The sequence below is a fragment of the Geotrypetes seraphini genome, chromosome 3 (genome assembly GCF_902459505.1).
Source record: "Geotrypetes seraphini chromosome 3, aGeoSer1.1, whole genome shotgun sequence".
NCBI lineage: Eukaryota > Metazoa > Chordata > Amphibia > Gymnophiona > Dermophiidae > Geotrypetes > Geotrypetes seraphini.
The window spans coordinates 336,558,080-336,580,725 of record NC_047086.1 but is presented as its reverse complement, the minus strand read 5'-3'; the positions used below and the strand labels follow the sequence as shown (position 1 = coordinate 336,580,725).

The window sequence follows — 22,646 nt, the reverse complement described above, 5'->3', positions numbered from 1 at the left end:
TCACCAATCTGCTGACTTTAACCACAGACTACAAAACTTTCAAAAAAGAAACAAAAACCTTACTCTTCAAAAAACATATAAAACCAATATAACTTTACCAACAAAGTTCCAAACTCCACCGACATCACCAATTTACTCCTTAGCAAATTAGAAAATGTTCCTATATAAGCTTATGTATTAAGATCATAACAATTCTTATGTAATCCGCCTTGAACTGCAAGGTAAAGGCGGAATAGAAGTCACTAATGTAATGTAATGTAAACTGCCAGACTACATGGCCAAATGAAGCTAATGATTTTTAAACTCATCCTTTAAAAAATTTCAGAATTTCATACGGTGTACCATTTTTTATTCTCCAAAACTGAACACAATACTTCAATTGGTGAGGCCCCACTTGGAGTATTGTGTTCAGTTTTGGAGACCGTATCTGGCGAAAGACGTAAGAAGACTTGAGGCGGTCCAGAGGAGGGCGACGAAAATGATAGGAGGCTTGAGAGGAGAGGAGAGACTGGAAGCCCTGAATATGTATACCCTAGAGGAAAGGAGAGATATGATTCAGACGTTCAAATACTTGAAGGGTATTAACGAAGAACAAAATCTTTTCCAGAGAAAGGAAAATGGTAAAACCAGAGGACATAATTTGAGGTTGAGGGGTGGTAGATTCAGGGGCAATATTAGGAAATTCTACTTTACGGAGAGGGTAGTGGATGCCTGGAATGCGCTCCCGAGAGAGTTGGTGGAGAGTAAAACTGTGACTGAGTTAAAAGAAGCGTGGGATGAACACAGAAGATTTAGAATCAGAAAATAATATTAAATATTGAACTAGGCCAGTTACTGGGCAGACTTGCACAGTCTGTGTCTGTGTATGGCCATTTGGTGGAGGATGGGCAGGGGAGGGCTTCAATGGCTGGGAGGGTGTAGATGGGCTGGAGTAAGTCTTAACAGAGATTTCGGCAGTTGGAACCCAAGCACAGTACTGGGTAAAGCTTTGGATTCTTGCCCAGAAATAGCTAAGAAGAAAAAAAAAAAAAAAAATTGAATCAGGTTGGGTAGACTGGATGGACCATTCGGGTCTTTATCTGCCGTCATCTACTATGTTACTATGTTCTACTTAAAAAACAGAAATTCATTCAAAAAGGAGCATTTTTGAACTCCACTATAAATCTACAAATCTCCACTATAAATCTCAACTACTTCGTTGCTTCCAACTTTGTTCAGTGGTTGTGAACCACTTGTAATTTTTGATAAACAAATGTGAACCGCCTAGAACTCCCTGGGTATGGCGGGATACAAAATAAAGTTATTATTATTATTATTACAAATGTTAAACTTACATTTTGAAGCGTCCTTCCTCATTTAGGGGCTAGGTTTTAATTGCAAAAATCACCAACCACTGAGGCGTATTTTAAAGTTTTAATCCTGGACATGTGCAATATATTCTCCTTACTGCTCTTGTATTAAAAATTGCATCCCCTGTGTCTAAATAATTAAAAATGTCTTTATGCACTAACAAATTAGTTTTAGGTTTAAACAATTTTTATTGATGCAAAAAACATCAAATACAATTGAAGACACAAATGCTAAATACAATAATGGTGCATCAAATATAATAATATAACAAACACATATAAATACTCTCTACATCTCCTCCCCAACCCCCCCTTCCCTTCACCACCCAATGGTACTCTCTACCTCATCTCGTCAAAACAACAATCCTACTAAATAAAAACCCAATTAGGATACCCAACTTAAAACTGCACTTCGACCTTTAGGATGTAATGTTTGTAAATATGGATCCCAGATTTTCAAAAACAGCATTTTTCGCTTCCTAGCCCTTCCAGCATCTCTAGCTTATCAGATGGCCAACTGATGTAACTGGTTCCTCCAATGCCAAAACTTTGGTGGGTCAGGGATCGTCCAATATTGAAGAATTCATTTTTTTGCCAATAAACTCATCTTCCTACACAGCATCTTATGCCCCTTAGGTAAGTGTCCAAAAGCCTCTGGTAAATCCAAAATGAAATGGGTCGGAGAACATCACAAGGATCTTCCAATTAATTCTGACATATAAGATATTATTCGCTTCCAGAAGTTCTGAATAAAGTTTTGCTGAAAGAAAGGATAGTGTACTTCCTTGAATCTAATGGGTTACAGGATCCGAGGCAACATGGCTTTACAAAAGGTAAATCGTGCCAAAAGAACCTGATTGAATTTTTTGATTGGGTGACCAGAGAGCTGGATCGAGGACATGTGCTAGATGTAATTTACTTAGATTTCAGCAAAGCCTTTGATACAACCGTTGAACAAACTTGAAGGGCTGAAGTCAGGACCCAAAGTGGTGAAATGGGTTAGAAACTGGCTGTCAGACAGACACCAGAGGGTGTTGGTTAATGGAAGTCGCTCGGAGGAAGGAAATGTGAGTAGTGGAGTCCCTCAGAGTTCAGTGCTGGGGCCGATCCTGTTCTACATGTTTGTGAGTGACATTGTTGAAGGGTTAGAAGGAAAAGTGTGCCTTTTTGCAAATGATACCAAGATTTATAACAGAGTAGACACCGAAGAGGGAGTGGAAAATATGAAAAAGGATCTGCAAAAGTTAGAGGAATGGTCTAATGCCTGGCAACTAAAATTCAATGCAAAGAAATGCAGAGTAATGCATTTGGGGATTAATAATCGGAAGGAACCGTATATGCTGGGAAGTGAGAAGCTGATATGCACGTACGGGGAGAGGGACTTCGGGGTGATAGTGTCCGAAGATCTAAAGGTGAAAAAACAGTGTGACAAGGCAGTGGCTGCTGCCAGAAGGATGCTGGGCTGTATAAATAGAGGCATAGCCAGTAGAAGGAAGAAGGTGTTAATGCCCCTGTACAGGTCATTGGTAAGGCCCCACTTGGAGTATTGTGTTCAGTTTTGGAGACCGTATCTGGTGAAGGACATAAGAAGACTTGAAGCGGTCCAGAGAAGGACAACAAAAATGATAGGAGGCTTACGCCAGAAGACATTTGAGGAGAGACTGGAAGCCCTGAACATGTATACCCTAGAGGAAATGAGGGACAGGGGAGATATGATTCAGACATTCAAATACTTGAAGGATATTAACGTAGAACAAGGAAAGAAAGGAAAATGGTAAAAACCAGAGGACATAATTTGAGGTTGAGGGGTGGTAGATTCAAAGGCAATGTTAGGAAATTCTACTTTACGGAGAGGGTGGTGGATGCCTGGAATGCGCTCCCGAGAGAGGTGGTGGAGAGTAAAACTGTGACTGAGTTCAAAGAAGCGTAGGATGAACACTGAGGATCTAGAATCAGAAAATAATATTAAATATTGAACTAAGGCCAGTACTGGGCAGACTTACACAGTCTGTGTCTGTGTATGGCCGTTTGGTGGGGGATGGGCTGGGGAGGGCTTCAATGGCTGGGAGGGTGTAGATAAGCTGGAGTAGGTTTTAACGGAGATTTCGGCAATTGGAACCCAAGCACAGTACTGGGTAGAGCTTTGGATTCTTGCCCAGAAATAGCTAAGAAAAAAATTTAAAAATTTAAATTGAATCAGGTTGGGCAGACTGGATGGACCATTCGGGTCTTTATCTGCTGTCATCTACTATGTTACTATGTTAAATGCATGTCCCAAAGTATGACTTCCCATCCCACATTTATGACACAGTGGAGTTGAAAGACCTCCACTATAAAACAACTGTACACGAGTAAAATAGGCATGTAAAGTTACCCTCTAATACAGGGATGCCCACACTTTATGGGCTTGCGAGCTACTTTTATAATATAAGTCAAAATGATCTACCAACAATAAAATTTAAAAAAAACACAAAGCACACTGAAAGGCAGAGAAAATGTTAATTATTCATATTCCGGGTTTTTTCAAAGAGGTCACGGCAGATGACTCTATGCAATGTCACCTCAGCAACAAAATAGTAGGTTTTAGCACAGGGAGTTACGCTGAATGCCTCGTGCTGCTCTCAATGCTCATTGGCTCCCTGTGCTAAAAAACGCTATTGCGGTTTAGTAAAAGGGAGCCATAGTGCAAAACAGACAGCAGATATAAATTCTCAAAACCGACACATTTTGATCACTAAATTGAAAATAAAATCATTTTTCCTACCTTTGCTGTTTGGTGATTTCATGAGTCTCTGGTTGCACTTTCTTCTTCTGACTGTGCATCCAATCTTTCTTCCTTTCTTTCAGCCTCCTGTATGTTTCCTCTCCTCCAGACCTCATTCTCTCCCCCCAACTTTTTCTTTCTGTCTCCCTGTTCCCCCTTCTTTCTGTCTCTCTGTCTGCCCCCTTTCTTTCTTTCTCCGTGCCCTCCCCCAAGCCACTCAGTTTGCTGTCACCGCCATCGGGGAACAGCCCCCAAGCCACCGCTGTCCAAGCTTTCCCTGCAGAAGTGTCGCGCTGACCAGCATTCATGGGGTTGTGGGTTCAAACCCTGCGCTGCTCCTTGTGACCCTGGGCAAGTCACTTAATCTTCCAGAGCCCCAGGTATGTTAAATAGATTGTAAGCCCACCGGGACAGATAGGGAAAATGCTTGAGTACCTGATTGTAAAACCGCTTAGATAACCTTGATAGGCGGTATATAAAATCCTAATAAACTTGATCAGAAACTTGATCAGCATTCTGCTCCCTGACGTCAATTCTGACGTAGGAGAGGAAGTTCCGGGCCAACAAGGCATTTCTCCTTATTCCATCCAGCCTGAGCCTCATCTCTCTTTGATCCAGCATTTCCCTTCTGTGTCTGTCAGAATTACCATGCCACCTATTTTCCAGCATTACCCTTCTTTGTGTCCATCTCACCTATATCCCTATCTCACCACTTTTTCAGAATCTTCATTTGTCTCTGTCCTTGTCTTTACCCCATGTTCACCATTTGCCCTTTCAATGTCTTTATCTCCCCCCCACACACACACTTTTTCAGCATTACTTCTATTTCTCTATTTCACCTCCTCTTCATGTCCCTTCTGTATCTCTACCCTTATTCAGTAGGTCCTGCTTACCCTTTCTCTTCTTTGTGTCACTATCTCCATTTTCAGCTTTCCCCCCTTTTCCTTTGTTAATGCACCCTGTAGCCAGAATCTTTCCACCCTCCCTCCACTCCATCCCAGCCCAGTATGAAATATTTCCTTTTGTTTCCCTCCCCTCTCTCTTTCTCTCTCTCTCTTCTGCTCCCTCACCCACGAGTCCTGCATCTGGCCCTCTCCCTTCTACCTGCACCTGGCAAAACCCCCCTGCTCCGCGGCTCTCTTAAGCAACTCGTCAGCAGCGGTGATCAAGACAAGCTGCCAACATCGAGGCCTTCCCTCTACGAGTCCCGCCTTTGTGGAAAAAGGAAGTTGAAACAAGCGGGACTCACAGAGAGTAGGCCCCGACGTCAGAAGCTTGTGTCGATCGCTGCTGCTGAGTTGCCGAAGAGAGCCGCGGAGCAGGGGGTGTGGCCGGAAGCAGGTAGAAGGGAGAGGGCTGCTGGAAGAGGTAGAAGTTCCGGAGTATGACACCGACCCGGGCCAGGATGATTTCTTTTTCAGGCTGTTGCTGCTGCCACCGCCACGCCACGCCACCACGCCCCCCCCCCCCCCCCAAAATAACAAAAACAGCCTAATGCCCGGCGTCGGCGCCTTTGACGTCGGGGAGAGGAAGGCTGATGGGCCCGGTAGATCGGGACGGCAACACGAGTTTATCACAGAGCCCGGGATGGGTTCTGCGATCGACTCACGTTGCCTTCCTGAGCAACTGGTCGATCACGATCGACGCGTTGGGCACCCCTGCTCTAATATGTTTCTCTTAACCATGCACATGATGTCACCCCAGGTGTCGCCCTTAAAGTATGTGCTACATTCCATTGTTCCAAATTAAGCTGTAATTCTCTTTCCCATTTATCCCGAATATACTGGTAGTCTTTTTCTGGTTGTAATCTTTGTAAGCTAGAATGAATATTAGACACTGAAAGAGACACCCCCTCATCTCTAGTAAACATCTCTTGCAATCTAGCCCCCAAGTGCCTACTCAATTGTGCTCTGTGAAGGGATCTCATATAGTGTTCCACTTGAAAACACGCAAACTGCACTCCACAGGACACCCCTACCTTAGCTAATGATTCTGCTCGGGTCAGCAATTCACCTTCAGCCCCCAAAACATGTTCTAAACTTGAAACTCCTCTCACTCCCCATAGACTATACTCTCTAGAATCCCATCCTGGAGAAAGGCCGGATTACTTTGCAAAGGCAAGAGATCCATAACCATCGGATTCCCTCCCAAGATTTGCACAAGCCAACGCCATACTACCTGTAATGTGTTAAATAACACGCTTGAATGAATAAAAGAGGGCAATGCCCTCCAGGTACTATGTAATAATGCAAACACATCATATGGAGCATAAAACTCCCGTTCCATTTGAATTGGGGTATAAATGCTGGTCATATTTACCCAATCTCCTAAATGATGAAGGAGACATGCATAATTATAGATCCTAATATCTGGTAATCCTAACCCCCCCCCATTCCCATTACCCAGCAATTGTGTCAATTTTATTTTAGGTTTCTTGGACACCCAACAAAAACGAGTAACTTTTTTATAAAAGATACATAAATCTTTCTTTAATAAACACAATGACAAAGTCTGCAACATATATAACTATTTGGCAAAAATAAACAATTTAATTAAACAAATGCGACCCATCAAAGAAAGGGGCAATGTCCGCCAGGTATCTAGCAAAAGCTCCATCTTTTGCTGAAGCTTATCCACATTAAGGCGATATAATTTGTAAGTCAACATAGTCATTATTATCCCCAAGTACCTAAACTGCCCTTGCGCCCAAGTCAACAGAAACTCTGAACCCCATAAAGCCTGAACTTCCACAGAGAATGCTAATGCTTCTGATTTATCTAAATGTAAACAAAAGCCTGCATAATCGCCATATTCTTTAATCAAATCTAATAATGCCATCAAGGAATGCAGAGGATCTGAAAGGTGTACTAAAATATCATCTGCAAAAGCCGATAACTTAAAGGTATTACCTCCGATGTCAATCCCTCGAATAGTCGGCATTGCATATATGTCCCGAATAAGGGGGTCCAGAGTAAGTACAAATAATAACAGTGATAAGGGACAACCCTGTCTCATCCCCCTGAAAATAGGGGACTTATCCGTTTCAAAATCCTTTAACACCAATTTAGCCTGTGGAAAAGCATATAGCACTGTAGATACAAAAAAAACATCAAAATCATAAGCTGTTAATGTATCATATAGAAAATCCCACCTTACTTTATCAAACGCCTTTTCAGCGTCAAAGCTAACCAGCACAGAAGGTATATTATACATCTCCCACTGTCCAAAAAGATAACAATTTTCTTACATTTTCAGCTATTGCCCTTCCCTTCACAAAACCAACCTGAGCATCATGAATAAGGGAGGGCAGAACAACAGCCATCCTATTTGCCATAATCTTTGCTAACATTTTAACCTCCGTATTCAATAAAGAAATAGGATGATATGAACCTATTTTTTCAGGGTCTCTATTTGGTTTTGGCAACACCAGAATTCGAGCCATATTCATGCCCTCCGATAAAGCCTCTGCACTAACCATAATGTTAAACATCTTAGCAAGTGGATGGATAATCTCCTCTCTTAAAGTTTATAAAATTCAATTCGCATTCCATCCTCACCTGGCGCCTTCATCAGAGGTCTATTTCCAATTGCCCAGTACACTTCCTCCGGTGTAATTGGCGCATTCAAATGCTCGCTATCCTTCTCAGAAATGCAAGGCAGCCTTATTCCATCCAAATAGGGACCCACCAACAATCCCTTTTCCAACGGGTGGGCATACAGATTTTTTAAATAGTGAAAAAAAATATCACCAATCTCTGGATCTGTTATAACCCGCTTCCCTTGCTCATTTATCAAGGCCCGAATCCTACTGGGGCCCTTTCTAGATGAAATTAATCGAGCTAATAGTTCCCCCCCCCCTTATTCCCATGTCTATAAAGTTGATACTTATAATATGCAAGGGATTTATGTGCCCGCTGATGCAAAAGGGAATTGAGAGTTACATTGATATTCCATCAACTCCTGTCTATGCAGAGAGTTGCCAGATTGTCCATATTTCCTCATGATCTTTACTATGTCCCTCTCCAAACGTAAAATTTTCCTATCCCGTGCTTTTTTAACATGACTACTATAACTTATAGTATCCCCCCTTAACACCGCTTTCGCCGCTTCCCAGAATAAAATAGGATCCTCTTCTGCATGAGCATTATATCTAGATATGTGGGTGTGTTTTTTTTTAACTACTCCCTAATGTCAGGAATGTAATTTAGAATACCCTTCATTCTAACTAATTTTACTTTTAGACATGCGCAGTAACATCTCTTCCTTGCACATACTTTAAAAGATATATCAATTACCCTAAATTTAATAATTAACTATTCTAAACAATGAACTATTTTCTTTGTGCATATATAGAGAACACATCCACTAATTAACTTTTATATTAAAGAATGTCCATCCTTATCATTTAGATCTTTCCTCATATAGTTATCTATTAAAAGGTCCTGAAGATCTTACTATTAATTACTGTCAAACCGCAGCCTCACAACTAAAAGTAGCTGCATATGTTCCAAATTGTTACTATCCAAACAAAAAGTTGAATAAATTAGGAATTTATAAAAAAGGTTTCCAGTCAATATACGTATTTGGTGTATGTTTTAATGGATTTGAACACATTTTTGTTATATCATGCAGAGTATCCTTAGAACCCTTGACAAAGCCATTGTATGACGAAACGGGTCCCGTCGGGGCAGGCTAGTGACTCTGCATACTAAAGATAAGTGCTAATACTTACTGTTAAGATTTCTTAGATAAAGTTGATTACATATCAGAATTGACGTTGGGGAGCGGAGTGCTGTTCAGCGCGACGCTTCTGCAGGGAGAGCTTGGGGCAGCGATGGCTTGGGGGTCTGTTCCCCGATGGTGGCGGCGGTAAACCTAGTGGCTTGGGGGAGGGCAGTGAGAAAGAAAGGGGGAACAGGAAGACAGAAAGAAAGAAGGGGGAACAGGGAGACAGAAAGAAAAAGTTGGGGGAGAGAATGAGGTCTGGAGGAGAGAAAGCAATACAGGAGGCTGAAAGAAGGGAAGAAATATTGGATGCACAGTCAGAAGAATAAAATGCAACCAGAGACTGATGAAATTACCAGACAACAAAGGTAGGAAAAATGATTTTATTTTCAATTTAGTGATCAGAATGTGTCCATTTTGAGAATTTATATCTGCTGTCTATATTTTGCACTATGGCTCCCTTTTACTAAACCACAGTAGCGTTTTTTTAGCGCAGGGAGCCTATGAGCGTCGAGAGCAGCGCGGGACATTCAGTGCAGCTCCCTGCGCTAAAAACCGCTATCGCAGTTTAGTAAAAAGGGAGGGGGCATATTTGTCTATTTTTGTATAGTTGTTACTGAGATGACATTGCATAGAGTCATCTTTGAAAATCCCCCAGAATATGAATGATGATTAACATTTTCTCTGCCTTTCAGTGTGCTTTGTGGTTTTGTGTTTTTTAAAATTTTTTTATTGTTGGTAGATCATTTTGACTTGGTCATTTTAAAAGTAGCCCAAAAAGTGTGGGAACCCCTGGTCTATTGTGTGTTAAAATGTACAGTGCTGTGAATGCTTTTTCAGTGCTATAGAAATAAATAGTAGTAGTAATGCTACATAATTAAAATCTAATCCTTATTTCATGATGAATAACTTATGGTCTCTAATCTATCTTAAATAGAAGACTATCTAATTTTTCCTCAAAAAAGCATTTTATTTTAAAAAATCAATTTTTTAAAATCTACTCTGGGTGTAAAAGGTGGCAGGGTCTTTGACATTTAAACATTCTATTATATCGAATGTTTTGCTTTAGTAAGTGAAAAATATAATATTTGTTAGGTGCAAATTGTGCTGGTAAGGCACATACCTGAGCATGATGAAGTGGCATCAATGCTAGCAAAGAAATAAAATTGTGTTCAATCAACTGTTTTTAACCAGATAGCAAGAAATAATTTTTCTGAGTGAGTTACTGCTATGTCATGAATCCACTAGTAGCTACTCTGGACATCCTACAAACTGAAGCTAAATGTTATTTGGGCTTTTTGCTGCCTATTTTTTTCATGTTGAAAACAAAGCTGATTAAAGATGTTAGAGACCTTAAATATGTTCCACCTCTAGGGAATCACGAACAGATCTGAGAAGGTAATCATGCCGCTGTACTGGGCCTTGGTGCATCCCCACCTGGAATACTGTGTCCAACACTGGTTGCCGTACATGAAAAAGGACATAGAACTACTCGAAAGGGTCCAGAGAAGAGCGACAAAAATGGTTAAGGGACTGGAGGTGTTGCCGTACAATGAAAGGCTAGAGAAACTGGACATCTTTTCCCTTGAAAAGAGGAGACTGAGAGGGGACCTGATCGAAACATTCAAGATATTGAAGGGAATTGACTTAGTAGAGAAAGAGAGATTGTTTACCCTCTCCAAGGTGAAGAGAACGAGAGGGCACTCTCTAAAGTTAAAAGGGGATAGATTCCGTACAAACGTAAGGAAGTTCTTCTTCACCCGTAGAGTGATAGAAATCTGGAACGCTTTTCCAGAGGCTGTTATAGGGGAAAGCATCCTCCAGGGGTTCAAGAAAAGGTTAGATAAGTTCCTGCTGAACCAGAATGCATGAAGGTAAGACTAGACTCAAATAGGCCACTGGTCTTTGACCTAAGGGCTACCGTGCGAGCGAACCACGGTGGACCACTGGTCTGACCCAGCAGCGGCAATGCTTATGTCCTTATGTTCAATGATGTCTCAATGAGCATTTTGGTCACTATCTTGACAGCAAAGATTTGATTCTGGCTGCAGTTACGCTGCCACAGTTTTATCTCCATTGGGTTGAAGACAACAACATGAAGATTTAATACAAAGAACTTTTTTTTTTTCAAAGCGTGAAGCTGTTATCAGCGCAAACTGTACCAGCTTTATCCATTAGTGATTTTGGTGATGAAGATTGCTTCTTCAGTTTTCAGAATGTTGATTGCAGTGACAGAAGTGATGTTGCTGCTGAATTGAACCTATTTCTAAATGACAAATCTTGTGAATTAATGTTAAGGCATAACTTTTGAAGTATAATGGACATGCTTTCAAGTGCTTTTCAGTATGGATGGACAAATTATGACTCCAAGAAGTTGCAGAATGACAAACATGTTGAAATGCAATTGCTTCTTCATTGTAATGGGAACTTGTTTAGTTTAAAGGTTTAGCTTAAAGGTTTAGCAGCTGTTATACTTCAAAAACAGCACCTTGATATGAGGAAACTCACTGGATCTATTTCTAAATGACACTTCAAACCTGGAACCCTATGATTAACCATTCTGATTGAACACATTTTTGTTTCTTTGCTAGTATTGATACCAGAAGAGCTCCATGTGATGCTGCCATACCAGGGCCTACTGAATATAGATAATGTTTGATTAGCTAGCATATGAACAGTGCATAATTTGCATGTGTTTTTTTTTCCTTATTTGATTTCAATATTTCTCTAATTGTATTGGATCCCTATATTTGTATACGTGAGCATTTTCTGTTTAGATGTTTTCTATGATAATGGATGAATTTCCATTTGGTAATGTCAAAACAACTGTTTGTATTCAAAGATTTAAAAGGTAACTTAAAGTAATACAGTGGTACCTTGGTTTCATTCCAGAAGCATGCTCTTAATCCAAAACACTCGTATAGCAAAGCAAATTTCCCCATAGGGAATAAAGGAAACTCAGACGATTCGTTCCATAGCTATGGTGGCCCAGGGATGGGCCTCTGCCTGGAGGATGCCCGTGTGCTTTAGCCCCTTCAGCAGGGTGACTTCCTTCAGGTGGCCAGGTGCTGGCAACCCTCAGGGTCCCTAAAAAGCTGCCTTCTCGCTTCTGAGCGATGCCTCTGCCGTCCGCCAGCTCAGACACATGTCCTGCTGCCGGGCTCTCAGCTCCCGAATTAAGCAGTCTGCCATCCCAATAAACGATCGCATACGCATGCTTACACGTGACTCGTGCGTACACAATCATTTATCGGGACGGCGGACAGCTTAATTTGGGAGCTCAGAGCTTGTGTATCGGGATGGCGCTCGTTTTGCGAGGTAAGATTTGCAGGAGTGTTTTGCTCATCTTGCAAACACTTGCAAACCATGTTACTCGCAAACCGAGGTTTGACTGTATATTACTTTCACAGTAACTTAACATATTACTTTTATTAAACAAGTAACTAGTAACTATAATATATTACTTTTTCTTTACAGTAACTAGTAACTTTAATATATTATTTTTACTTGCCCAACTCTGTATACATGTGTATAGCTCTATACATATAAACTTTCTAGTGACATTGTTCTTTTTGAACATGTGCATTTATATGTAAAATTGCGATCTGAAGGTGCAATGCGATTGGCTTTGACAGATTTATTTTTTTTTTTCAGTTCAAAATTTTTATTGAAAATTTAGTGATAATAACAAGGAAACATAAAATACATAGTACAGTGAATATGTATTCAACAAAGAAATTAGCAGAGAAGAAAACAACAAATTCACTGTACAGTTAGCCCCATACAACTAAGCAAAGAGTCAAATATATGATATGAGGCGAGGCAGAATTTGAGATGCAAAGAGGAAGGGAGAAGAAAGAAAGGGTCACAGAGGAGAAGTAGCGGATGATAGCAGGAGTGGTCTACTAGCTAGACTATATATTGATCTAAATATTTCCATGGTGAGAGATGAGAAGCCTGTAGAGATAGCCTAGAGATACAGCTTTTTTTTTAAAGCATAGTTTTCATATTTATTATAAAGGCATAATGAGTTCCAGCAGAAAGTATAATCTAGCAGGGAGGCTGATTTCCAGTTTTTGAGAATATGCATGATGGCTGTTACAAGCATGGCATCAATCAGCTTTGAAGGGCAGTCAGAATTGTCGAAGCATGGATGTTGAGATCAGAGAATTATTATGTCGAAGGTTAGGTCGAAGTTGCAAGATGTAATGTCTTTGATAGTAGTCCAGATACGAGACCAAAAGGATGAATGGCGCTGCAATAAAACAACATATGATCAAGTTTGCCATCGACTTCGAGGCAGTGCCAGCATTTAGAATCTGATTTCAGTTTGGCCTTCCACATACGGAATGGAGTGCAGACAGCATGCCACATAACATAAAACATGAATTGTGATACTCTGGAAGATAGCAAAGGACGACTAGTTACTGGCCAGAGTAGTTCCCAGTTGATATCTTGTATAGGAGTAGATAGCATATTCTCCCAATGTTTTCATGGATTTTTGAACATGTGCATTTATATGTAAAATTGCAATCTGAAGGTGCAATGCGATTGGCTTTGACAGATTTCTAAAAAATACATTGAGAATACAAGAACATCTGCCATTTCTATCAAAGGAGTAAAGCTGTGGAACAAATTAACTGGACCGCTAAGAGCGTTATCGGATATTCAGAAGTTTAAAAAAAAATCCTTAAAATCACACTATTTTTAGAAGCTTCTCAATAAAATAAGTTGAAACGTTGAATGCTGGTTTTAAACTGGTTTTAAGCTGGTTGTACTGTAAAGATCTATTTAAAATGTGATTATTCACCTGTAACTCAACATGTTTGTAAAAGTCCTGTTTGTCATATTCTGTGCATGTTATTACTGTAATGCCGCCTAGATATAGGCGGTTGATAAATTTGTCAAATAAATAAATAAAATGACATTTTCTGTTTTGCATGGTGACTTGTACATATTTCTTCGGTAATGTATGCATTTTGTAAAAGGCTAAGCATTTTGTAGAATACTTGTATACTCTTACAGGTGGATGCAGATACAGTATCAGTTTCTCCACCTAGCATTTATCATTGGCTAATTTGTTAATATTTTTCTACTATTATTTTTCAAAGAAAGCAAGTAGTTCTTTTTGGCCTCCTTACAGTTGGGTGTGGGAGATTCCCCCCATGCACGGTCTTCCTAAGGGTTTAGCACCCCTCCTCCTCTTCTTGTCACATGTGCAACTCCTTGCCTTCCCCGTACCTTTTTTACTTCCCCGGGGCGAGGTTGCTGCCTGTGTCAGCTTTGGCGCTATCTCTTGACTTGACTTCCAGGACCCGCGCCTAAGAAGTGACGTCAAAGGGTAAACCGATACCAAAGTGGGCATGCTGCTCATGCCGGAGAAGTTAAAAGGGTATGGGAAAAGGGAAGGGGGGGTGCATGCGTGGGGAAGAGGGGTGTCACTGCCCTGGGCATCACTCACCCTTACTATGCCACTGCCTCCTGATGTATACATCCTGATAGTGCCTTTTTGAGCCAGTAGCAAAATGCTTCCTAACTTCTATGTAAATTTTTTGGATGTGTTTAAAATGTGATCTTTCTTTATTTTAGGTCAATTGCAAAGGAACTTGCAGACTGGCTTATCAGCAACAATGTTGTTGAACATATCTTTGGACCAAATTTACACATAGAGGTTGGTTTGAAACAAGATAGATCTTTACTCTATATGATTTAACATGTTTGTGCAGATTTCAGCTGGGTTTTTTTTCCCTCCCAAACTTTCAGATAATCAAGCAGTGTCAAGTAATTTTGAACTTTCTGGCTGCAGAGGGTCGACTTAGCACTCAGCACATTGACTGCATTTGGGCTGCTGCACAGGTATTTGACAGATACATTTTTTTTACACTAAATTTTTCTTAAGAGGTTACAAAAAGGCAAAAAAAATTATCCTCTTCTCTCTATATATATTTATCTGGGAACAAACGGGCATAATATATACTTACATGTGGGTGACATGGAATCCAGGATGGGCACAACCAAGAGCAGTGCCCATACCATGCGTATGCTGGTGCTTTTCTGACCTACCTTGGCTTGCGGGACTATCAGTTTCTAGTTTTCCGTGGAGCTAAGAAGCTGTGTCTTCATTTATCTAAGTTCTTGTTCACTACGAGAAAATATATAGCTAGAGGAACTTTCGAAACATTTGATGTTTCTTCCAGCACGTCTATAGTGGTAATTGCAATGTACTGTTTAGCATGGCTTACAGTATCTGATCTGGAAACTTCAGTACAAAAACGACTTTTCAATGTTCCTTATAAGGGCAATTATCTGTTTTGTGATGAAATTGAGGAGGTGGCACATAAGATAAAAAAAATACATGAACATGATACCATGACCACTTTAACTAAACCACAACCTCTCAATCTTCTTTCTCATGTAGAAGATACTATGCCTCATTCAGATGCTCATATTATTGTAACTCCAAATGGTGTTTCAATCAGACATCCTCATAATCTTCTAGGCCTCCTGCTTAGCGTTTCCATGCAAGGCATCTAAGGACACAGCAATCACAACCTCAATCTCAATCCAAATAGCAGTCTTCCTTTTGACTCCTTTCTAGAGATCATTGCCAACATTTCCCTGTTTCTTCCTCCAGATTTCCCCATTGGAGGCATATTAATCTACTTCCATCAACATTGGACTTCTTTCACAACAGACTAGTGGGTGCATCACAAGTTTATTTAAAATTTGATAAATCACCTATACTTAGTTTCTAGGTGGTTTACAGTTAAAAATTAGTGGGTAACTTTATAATAACCAGAACATTTAAGGACAGTAGACACAACAATAGACTTGAGCAGTAGGATAGGAGGGGAGAACTACAATGTTGAATAGAAAAGAAACAATTAGGGCAAGAACAAAAGGTATGATGGAATAAAAGGAAAGCGATCTCTCGTACAAGAGATCTCAATAAAAAAATAATTAAAACGTTGATAATTTCGTCCTAAAAAGGACGTTTAGATATTGTAAGCATCTTTGAATAAAAATGCTTTTAATTTTGATTTGAACTATCACATTAACATTTCTTCTCTTAGGGTGGTTGGAATGGTATTCCACAATGAAGGAGCGGTTACCGAAAAAATTGATTAACGCAAGGTGTCAATATAATTTAAGGATGGTATAGATACTGTATTTCCCTGAATATAAGACAGTGTCTTATATAAATTTTAGGCCCAAAAAACGCACTTGGACTTATTTTTGGGGTATGTACATGATCATCTCTCCCTTCCTCTCCTTCACCCCAATTCTTCTTCTTTCCGTCCCCCCATGTGCAGCATCTTTCCTCTCCTCCCTCCCATCTCTCGTACAGCAGGACCCTTGCCCAGCTTCTATCCTTCCCTCTCTCCCATCCCTTACCCAGCTTCCATTCCCTCTCTCTCCCATCCCTTGTGCAGCAGGACCCTTGCCCAGCTGCCCTTTCCTCCCATCCCTTGTGCAGCAGGACCCTTGCCCAGCTTCCCTTCCCTCCCTCCCATCCGAACCCCGCCGACCACAAGTGAGCCCTACATTCCTCCCTAAGCAGCGTCAGGCTTTGCAGCACTCTAAACAGGCTGCTTTGCCTTGTCCACCCATGAATTCACTCTGCCATGTTACTGATGACATCAGTAATGCGGCAGAGTGAATTCATGGGCAGACAAGGCTGAAGTAGCCTGTTTAGAGTGCTGTCGGCTCGACGCTGCTTAGGGAGGTACCGTATGTAGGTTTCACTCGCAGTCGGCGGGGTTTGGATGGAAGGGAGGGAAGGATGAGGGTTCGGCTGCACGGTGGGTGCTTGGGGGGTGATGCTCACTCAAAGGATTCTACTGCACAAGGGGATGGGAGGGAGGAAAAGGAAACTGCCGGCAGATCCCAGGACTGGGACTTATATTTGGAGTAGGGCTTATATTAAGACCTACCCAGAAAATCCTGCTAGGTCTTATTTTCGGGGAAACACGGTAGTAGATGTTGTGAGGTGGATCTTAATGATCTCGATGGAGTTTAAGGAATGAGAGTTATTTATAAATTCTGTCTTTTCAGAGGTGTGAGTTTTAAAGGTTAACAGAAGAATTTTGTAAGTGATCCTAGGTCCAATAGGTAACCAAGGAGCTTTTATTAACAGTGAGGTCAAGTGATCATATTTTTGGGAGTTGGTTATGATTTTGATGGCAGTATTCTGAATGATTTGTAACCTTCTCAGTTCTTTTTGGGTAATACCCTTGTAAAGGGAATTACAATAATCGAGGCATGAAATAACCAGAGAGTGTATTAGAGTGTTAATGAAAGGAGAATCCAAAATTCTGTATCGCTTGGTAGACTGGCGTTGTCCTTACGAATGGGTTATGCCTCACTGCTACCAGCAGGTGGAGACTGAGCACAAGCTTGTATATCAGGCTAGAATCTCCCTAGCAACTCAGTCTTCCTCAGTCTCCATTAGCAGGTGGTAAGACTAATTTGGCTCCCCTCTTAGTACTGTTGGAATTTTCTTTTGGACTCCTGGGTTCTCCTCTTGTGCTGGATAGAGCTTGGACTGGTCCTGTTTAGGAATCCATCCGACCTCGGGGGTGTTAAACTCGGTGGGTCTCGTGCTGGGTCCCTCCCTCCATCTTCCTCCACCTCCCCATATTTTTGTAGAGATGCCTCAACCAGTGGCATGGCACCCTTGTTGGTCAGCTCTCCAGCTTTGAGAGCTGTAGAATCTGTTCTGTAAAAGAAAAAAAAAAAAAGACAAAATCCTAGTGCGTGCTGGTCTAAAGGGCTCATTTCCCTTTAAAACTGCCTTTTTAATGTATTTTCTCATCTAATCGGCACTTTTCTTTCAGCTAGAGTGGTTTTCAGCACAATGAGCACTTATAAAGGGAAAAAATGCTCATTGCGCTCCAGACATGAGGTACTCGTGGCCAGCCTGTGCAAGCGTTGTGCAGACCAGAGCGATGGGATAGCCTCGTCGGCAGCGGATGCCGGGGGCCAGGGCACCCCGCCGCATGTACCTTGCTAGTCAACTTCAGATTGCGGGAAGCCCAAGCTTCCCCTGACGCCCATGCGAAGGGTTCCCCAGCTGCTGACGATCAGGGAGAAAAGGATTCCCTTGCTGCTATAAAGGCTGGGGTTTCCCTTTTCGCGTTGGTTGGTTCCTCGGTCCAGCATCAGGAAAATCCCAGGCTTTTCAGATGCGATAGGTCGCAGAAGCTCTGATTTTGGCGGCTTCAGGTCCAATTTCAGCGGGAACCTCCTCCTTTATCTCAGTTACATCAGGAAATACAGGGGCAAGATATGGAAGGGTCCCCTGCTGGGGCAGGGAGTCCCTTGGGGCCGCTGGGGGTTTTTCCCCCCTCAATTTATGTGCTGGCGGCTGGAGGTTCCGTGTCCACTCCGGGGCTCTCGGGGGGGGGGAGGGGGGGAGTTTGCTCTCGACATCTTTCCTGGTGCGGCCCCACACAGTGGCGGTTTTACCCCCCTTTACTCCTCTCTCATCTAAACACCCGAGAGTCTCTTGGGATGAGGATTTTTGCCCAGAGGAGCAAGATGTTATTGATGAGGACCTGGACTTTGGGAAATTTCCAGGATCCTCTTGGGGAGTCAGATTCCACCAGAATGGGGTTTGAGCACCCCTCAGTTGTGATGCACATTTTTCAGTGGGAAGAGCTTCATGAGTTAATTCTTCAAGTCTCCTCGATTTTGCACTTTGAGGACACCTTGTCAGAGCCCCCGGGTACAGTGGATCCCTTGTTTAAAGAGATCTGCTCTGCTTCCTGCTCTTTTCCTATGCATCAGGATATTTGGGATATTATGCTCGCACAGTGGCAGGTGTCAGAAGCTCCCTTTCGTTTTGCGCAATCCATGGCCTGCCTGTATCCCATTCTTGAAGGGGATAAGGAAACACTAAAGTCACCTGTAGTGGACGTGGTGGTCTCGGCCATCTCTAAAAGACATACCGTGCCTGTTGAGGGCAATGCGGCCTTGAAGGAGCGTAAGTTGGAGTCCCTCCTTAAACAGAGTTTTGATGTTGCTTCATGGAGCAACTAGTCAAGGAACCGACGCGAGGAAGTGCTACTCTTGACCTCATCCTAAACGGATTAGGGGGGCCTGCAAAAGGGGTAGAAGTGGGAGGACCACTAGGCAACAGTGATCACAATGCGATCAGATTCACATTAGAAAGGGGGACACCCATAGTAAGGAGGACCACAACAACTGCGCTCAACTTCAGGAAAGGGAACTATGTTGCTATGAGGGAAATGGTGGGGAGAAAGCTCAGAAACATCTTTAGGATGGAGACTGTAGGAAGCACCTGGACCCTATTCAGGGACACCCTGCAGGAAGCACAAAGAATGTACGTCCCCAGTTTCAGGAAAGGCTGCAAGAACAAGCGGTCAAAGGACCCGGTTTGGATGTCAACTGAAGTAAAGAGGGCAATAAATGACAAAAAAGTATCCTTCCTGAGATGGAAAAAGGACCCAACGGAGGAAAATCACCAGGCGCACAGGAAATGCCAAAAGGAATGCCACCGAGAGGTTAGAAAAGCAAAAGTGGAATACGAAGAGGGGCTGGCCAGGGAAGAGAAAAACTTCAAGGCATTTTTCAGTTACATAAAGGGGAAGCGACCAGTGAGAGAGGAGGTGGGGCTGTTGGACGATGGGGATAGGAAGGGAGTGATTAAGGAGGATAAAGAGGTAGCTGAGAGGTTGAATACGTTCTTCTCGTCGGTTTTCACGAGCGAAGACACATCTAATATACCGGACTCAGAGGAGCTCATGAGTGGGGAACAGGCCGAAAAATTGGAGCACATAGAGGTAAGTAAGGAGGATGTCCTCAAAACAGATAGACAGGTTAAAATGTGGCAAATCACCGGGCCCGGACGGGATCCACCCAAGGGTTCTGAAGGAACTAAGACAAGAAATAGCGGGCACAATCCAGCATGTTTGCAACCTATCCTTGAAAACTGGAGAAGTACCAGAGGACTGGAAATTGGCGAATGTCACACCTATCTTCAAGAAGGGATCGAGGGGTGACCCCGGGAACTACAGACCGGTGAGCCTGACTTCAATTATAGGGAAGATGGTGGAAGCTATGATCAAAGACGGCATTTCCGAGCACATTGAGAGGAATGGCCTACTGAGAACAAGCCAGCACGGATTCTGTAAGGGAAGGTTGTGCCTAACGAACCTTCTGTACTTCTTTGAGGGAATAAGCAGTCGGGTGGACAATGGGGAACCCATAGACATCATTTACCTCGATTTTCAAAAGGCTTTCGACAAGGTGCCACATGAAAGGCTGCTTAAGAAGCTGTGGAACCACGGGGTGGGAGGGGATGTGCACAGATGGATCAAGCACTGGTTGTCGGGTAGACTGCAGAGGGTCGGAGTAAAGGGCCAATATTCTGACTGGCGGGGAGTCACGAGCGGTGTGCCACAGGGATCAGTGCTGGGGCCGTTACTCTTTAACATATTTATCAATGACCTGGAAAAGGAGGCAAAGTGCGAGGTTATAAAATTTGCAGACGATACCAAACTGTGCGGCAGAGTTAGGTCCAGGGAGGAGTGTGAGGAACTGCAGAGGGACCTGGACAAGCTGGAAGACTGGGCAAACAAATGGCAAATGCGCTTTAACGTGGACAAATGCAAGGTCATGCATATAGGGAAAAAGAACCCGTTGTTCAACTACAAATTGGGGGGGGGGGGCATTGTTGGGAGACAGCAGACTTGAGAGAGACTTGGGTGTACTGGTGGATGCATCACTGAAGCCATCTGCACAGTGCGCAGCAGCCTCGAAAAAAGCCAACAGGATGCTGGGCATCATAAAGAGGGGCATAACAACCAGGACGCGGGAAGTCATCATACCATTGTATCGAGCGATGGTGCATCCACATCTGGAATACTGCATTCAGTATTGGTCGCCGCACCTCAAGAAGGACATGGCGGTACTTGAGAGAGTCCAAAGGAGAGCAACGAAACTGGTAAGAGGGCTGGAACACTGCCCATACGCCGAGAGGTTGGATAGGCTGGGGCTCTTCTCTCTGGAAAAAAGGAGGCTCAGGGGAGATATGATAGAGACCTTCAAGATCATGAGGGGCATAGAGAGGGTGGATAGGGACAGATTCTTCAGACTGAGGGGGACAACAGGTACGAGGGGACATTTGGAGAAACTGAAGGGAGATAGGTTCAAAACAAATGCAAGGAAGTTTTTCTTCACCCAAAGGGTCGTGGACACTTGGAATGCGCTACCGGAGGAAGTGATCAGGCAGAGTACGGTACAGGGATTGGACGGATTCCTGAGGGATAAAGGGATCGTGGGATACTGAGAGAGGTGCTGGGATGTAACACAAGTATAGAAGCTAACCAGGTAATAAGTATAGAGAGCCAACCAGGTCGTGCATGTGCAAGACCGGAGGGCTAGGACTTTGATGGGAAGATAGGACTTCAATGAGTAACCAAGGTGGCAAGGGGGCCCCTTCTGGTGATTCAGACAGGTCGTGACCTATTGGGCCGCCGCGGGAGCGGACTGCTGGGCAGGATGGACCTATGGTCTGACCCGGCGGAGGCACTGCTTATGTTCTTATGTGACAGCTCTAGCTGTCCAAGCGGCAATGTGTGGCGGGCTGGTGGCTCGGGCGTGTTTTTGCTAGGCTGAGCATGTCCTTGACTGTAAAACTGAGGATTGGGAATTGCTCAAACGTGAAGTGGCAAAGATTGAATTGGGTGCTTCTTATCTTTCAGATGCAATGTATGACCTCTCACGAGCTTTTGCAGTGGCAGCTCGCTGTACCTTGTGACTTCACGCTTGGTTGGCGGACTCGGCGTCCAAAGCTAAATTGACAAAGTTTCCTTTTAAGGGATCTTTCTTATTTGATGAGGACCTGGACAGGTTAGTTCAGACTGTCACTGATTCTAATGTGCCTCATTTGCCTGAGGATAGGCCTAGGCCACTGGCTCGAGGTGGTGCTGCTCGTGGGCGTGATTTCCGCCGTTTACGCCCTGGTTGAGGTGCTGCCTCTTTTCAGTCCCCTGGGCTCTTTAGAGACAGGTTCTTCCAGCGCATGCATCCTTTTATGGGGTCCGCCAGGGTGCGGGTAGCGCCCCGCCGGGTCCCCAGCTGCCCGTCCTGCACAATGATTCCTTGCTGGAACATGTCTTGGTTCCGGTGGACACCTGGCTGAGGGATTTTTATCCAAAGTGGGCAGACATCACGTCCGATTAGTGGGTTCTGGAGGTGATTTGGGACAGTAATGCTCTGGAGTTTGCCTGTTCCTTGCCAGATTGTTTTCTCGCTTCTCCCTTGCAGGTGGCGTGGAAGCAGCAGGCCTTTCGCCAGACCCTTCAAAAATTGTTGGAGCTCCGCTCGGTGGTTCCAGTTCTCCCGCGGGAGTGGGGCACAGGTTGATACTCGATTTACTTTGGTGCCAAAGAAAGAAGGGACCTTTCGGCCCATCCTGGATTTGAAGGGGGTCTACAGGGCTCTTCATGGGCCTTCCTTCCTGCCTCATGGAAACTCTGCGGTCTGTAATTCTGGTGGTTCAGCCAGGGAAGTTTCTGACCTCTCTAGATCTGACCGAGGCCTAATTGCACATTTCTATTTGGGTCTCCCATCATCGCTTCCTCCACTTTGCGATCTTGGGGCAACATTATCAGTTCTATGCCCTTTCCTTTGGTCTGGCCACGGCTCCGCGGACGTTCACCAAGTTGATGGTGGTCGTTGTGGCGGTGTTGCTCAAAGAGGTTATTCTAGTTCATCCCTACCTGGATGACTGGTTGATTCGAGCAAAGTCGTTACAGGAGAGCACCCGGATCACAGCTCTG

General features: G+C 43.3%; 1 protein-coding gene across 8 annotated transcripts in view; it reads left to right on the top strand.

The window, feature by feature from the left end:
• Positions 1–22,646, top strand: part of USP34 (ubiquitin specific peptidase 34) — a 1,084,964-nt gene that overhangs the window by 268,488 nt on the left and 793,830 nt on the right. For all 8 annotated transcript variants that reach the window (XM_033939082.1, XM_033939080.1, XM_033939079.1 and 5 more), the window contains 2 exons: positions 14,428–14,509; positions 14,602–14,694. In XM_033939082.1, the coding sequence (XP_033794973.1) occupies positions 14,428–14,509; positions 14,602–14,694 (175 nt within the window). The remainder of the gene's footprint in view (positions 1–14,427; positions 14,510–14,601; positions 14,695–22,646) is intronic.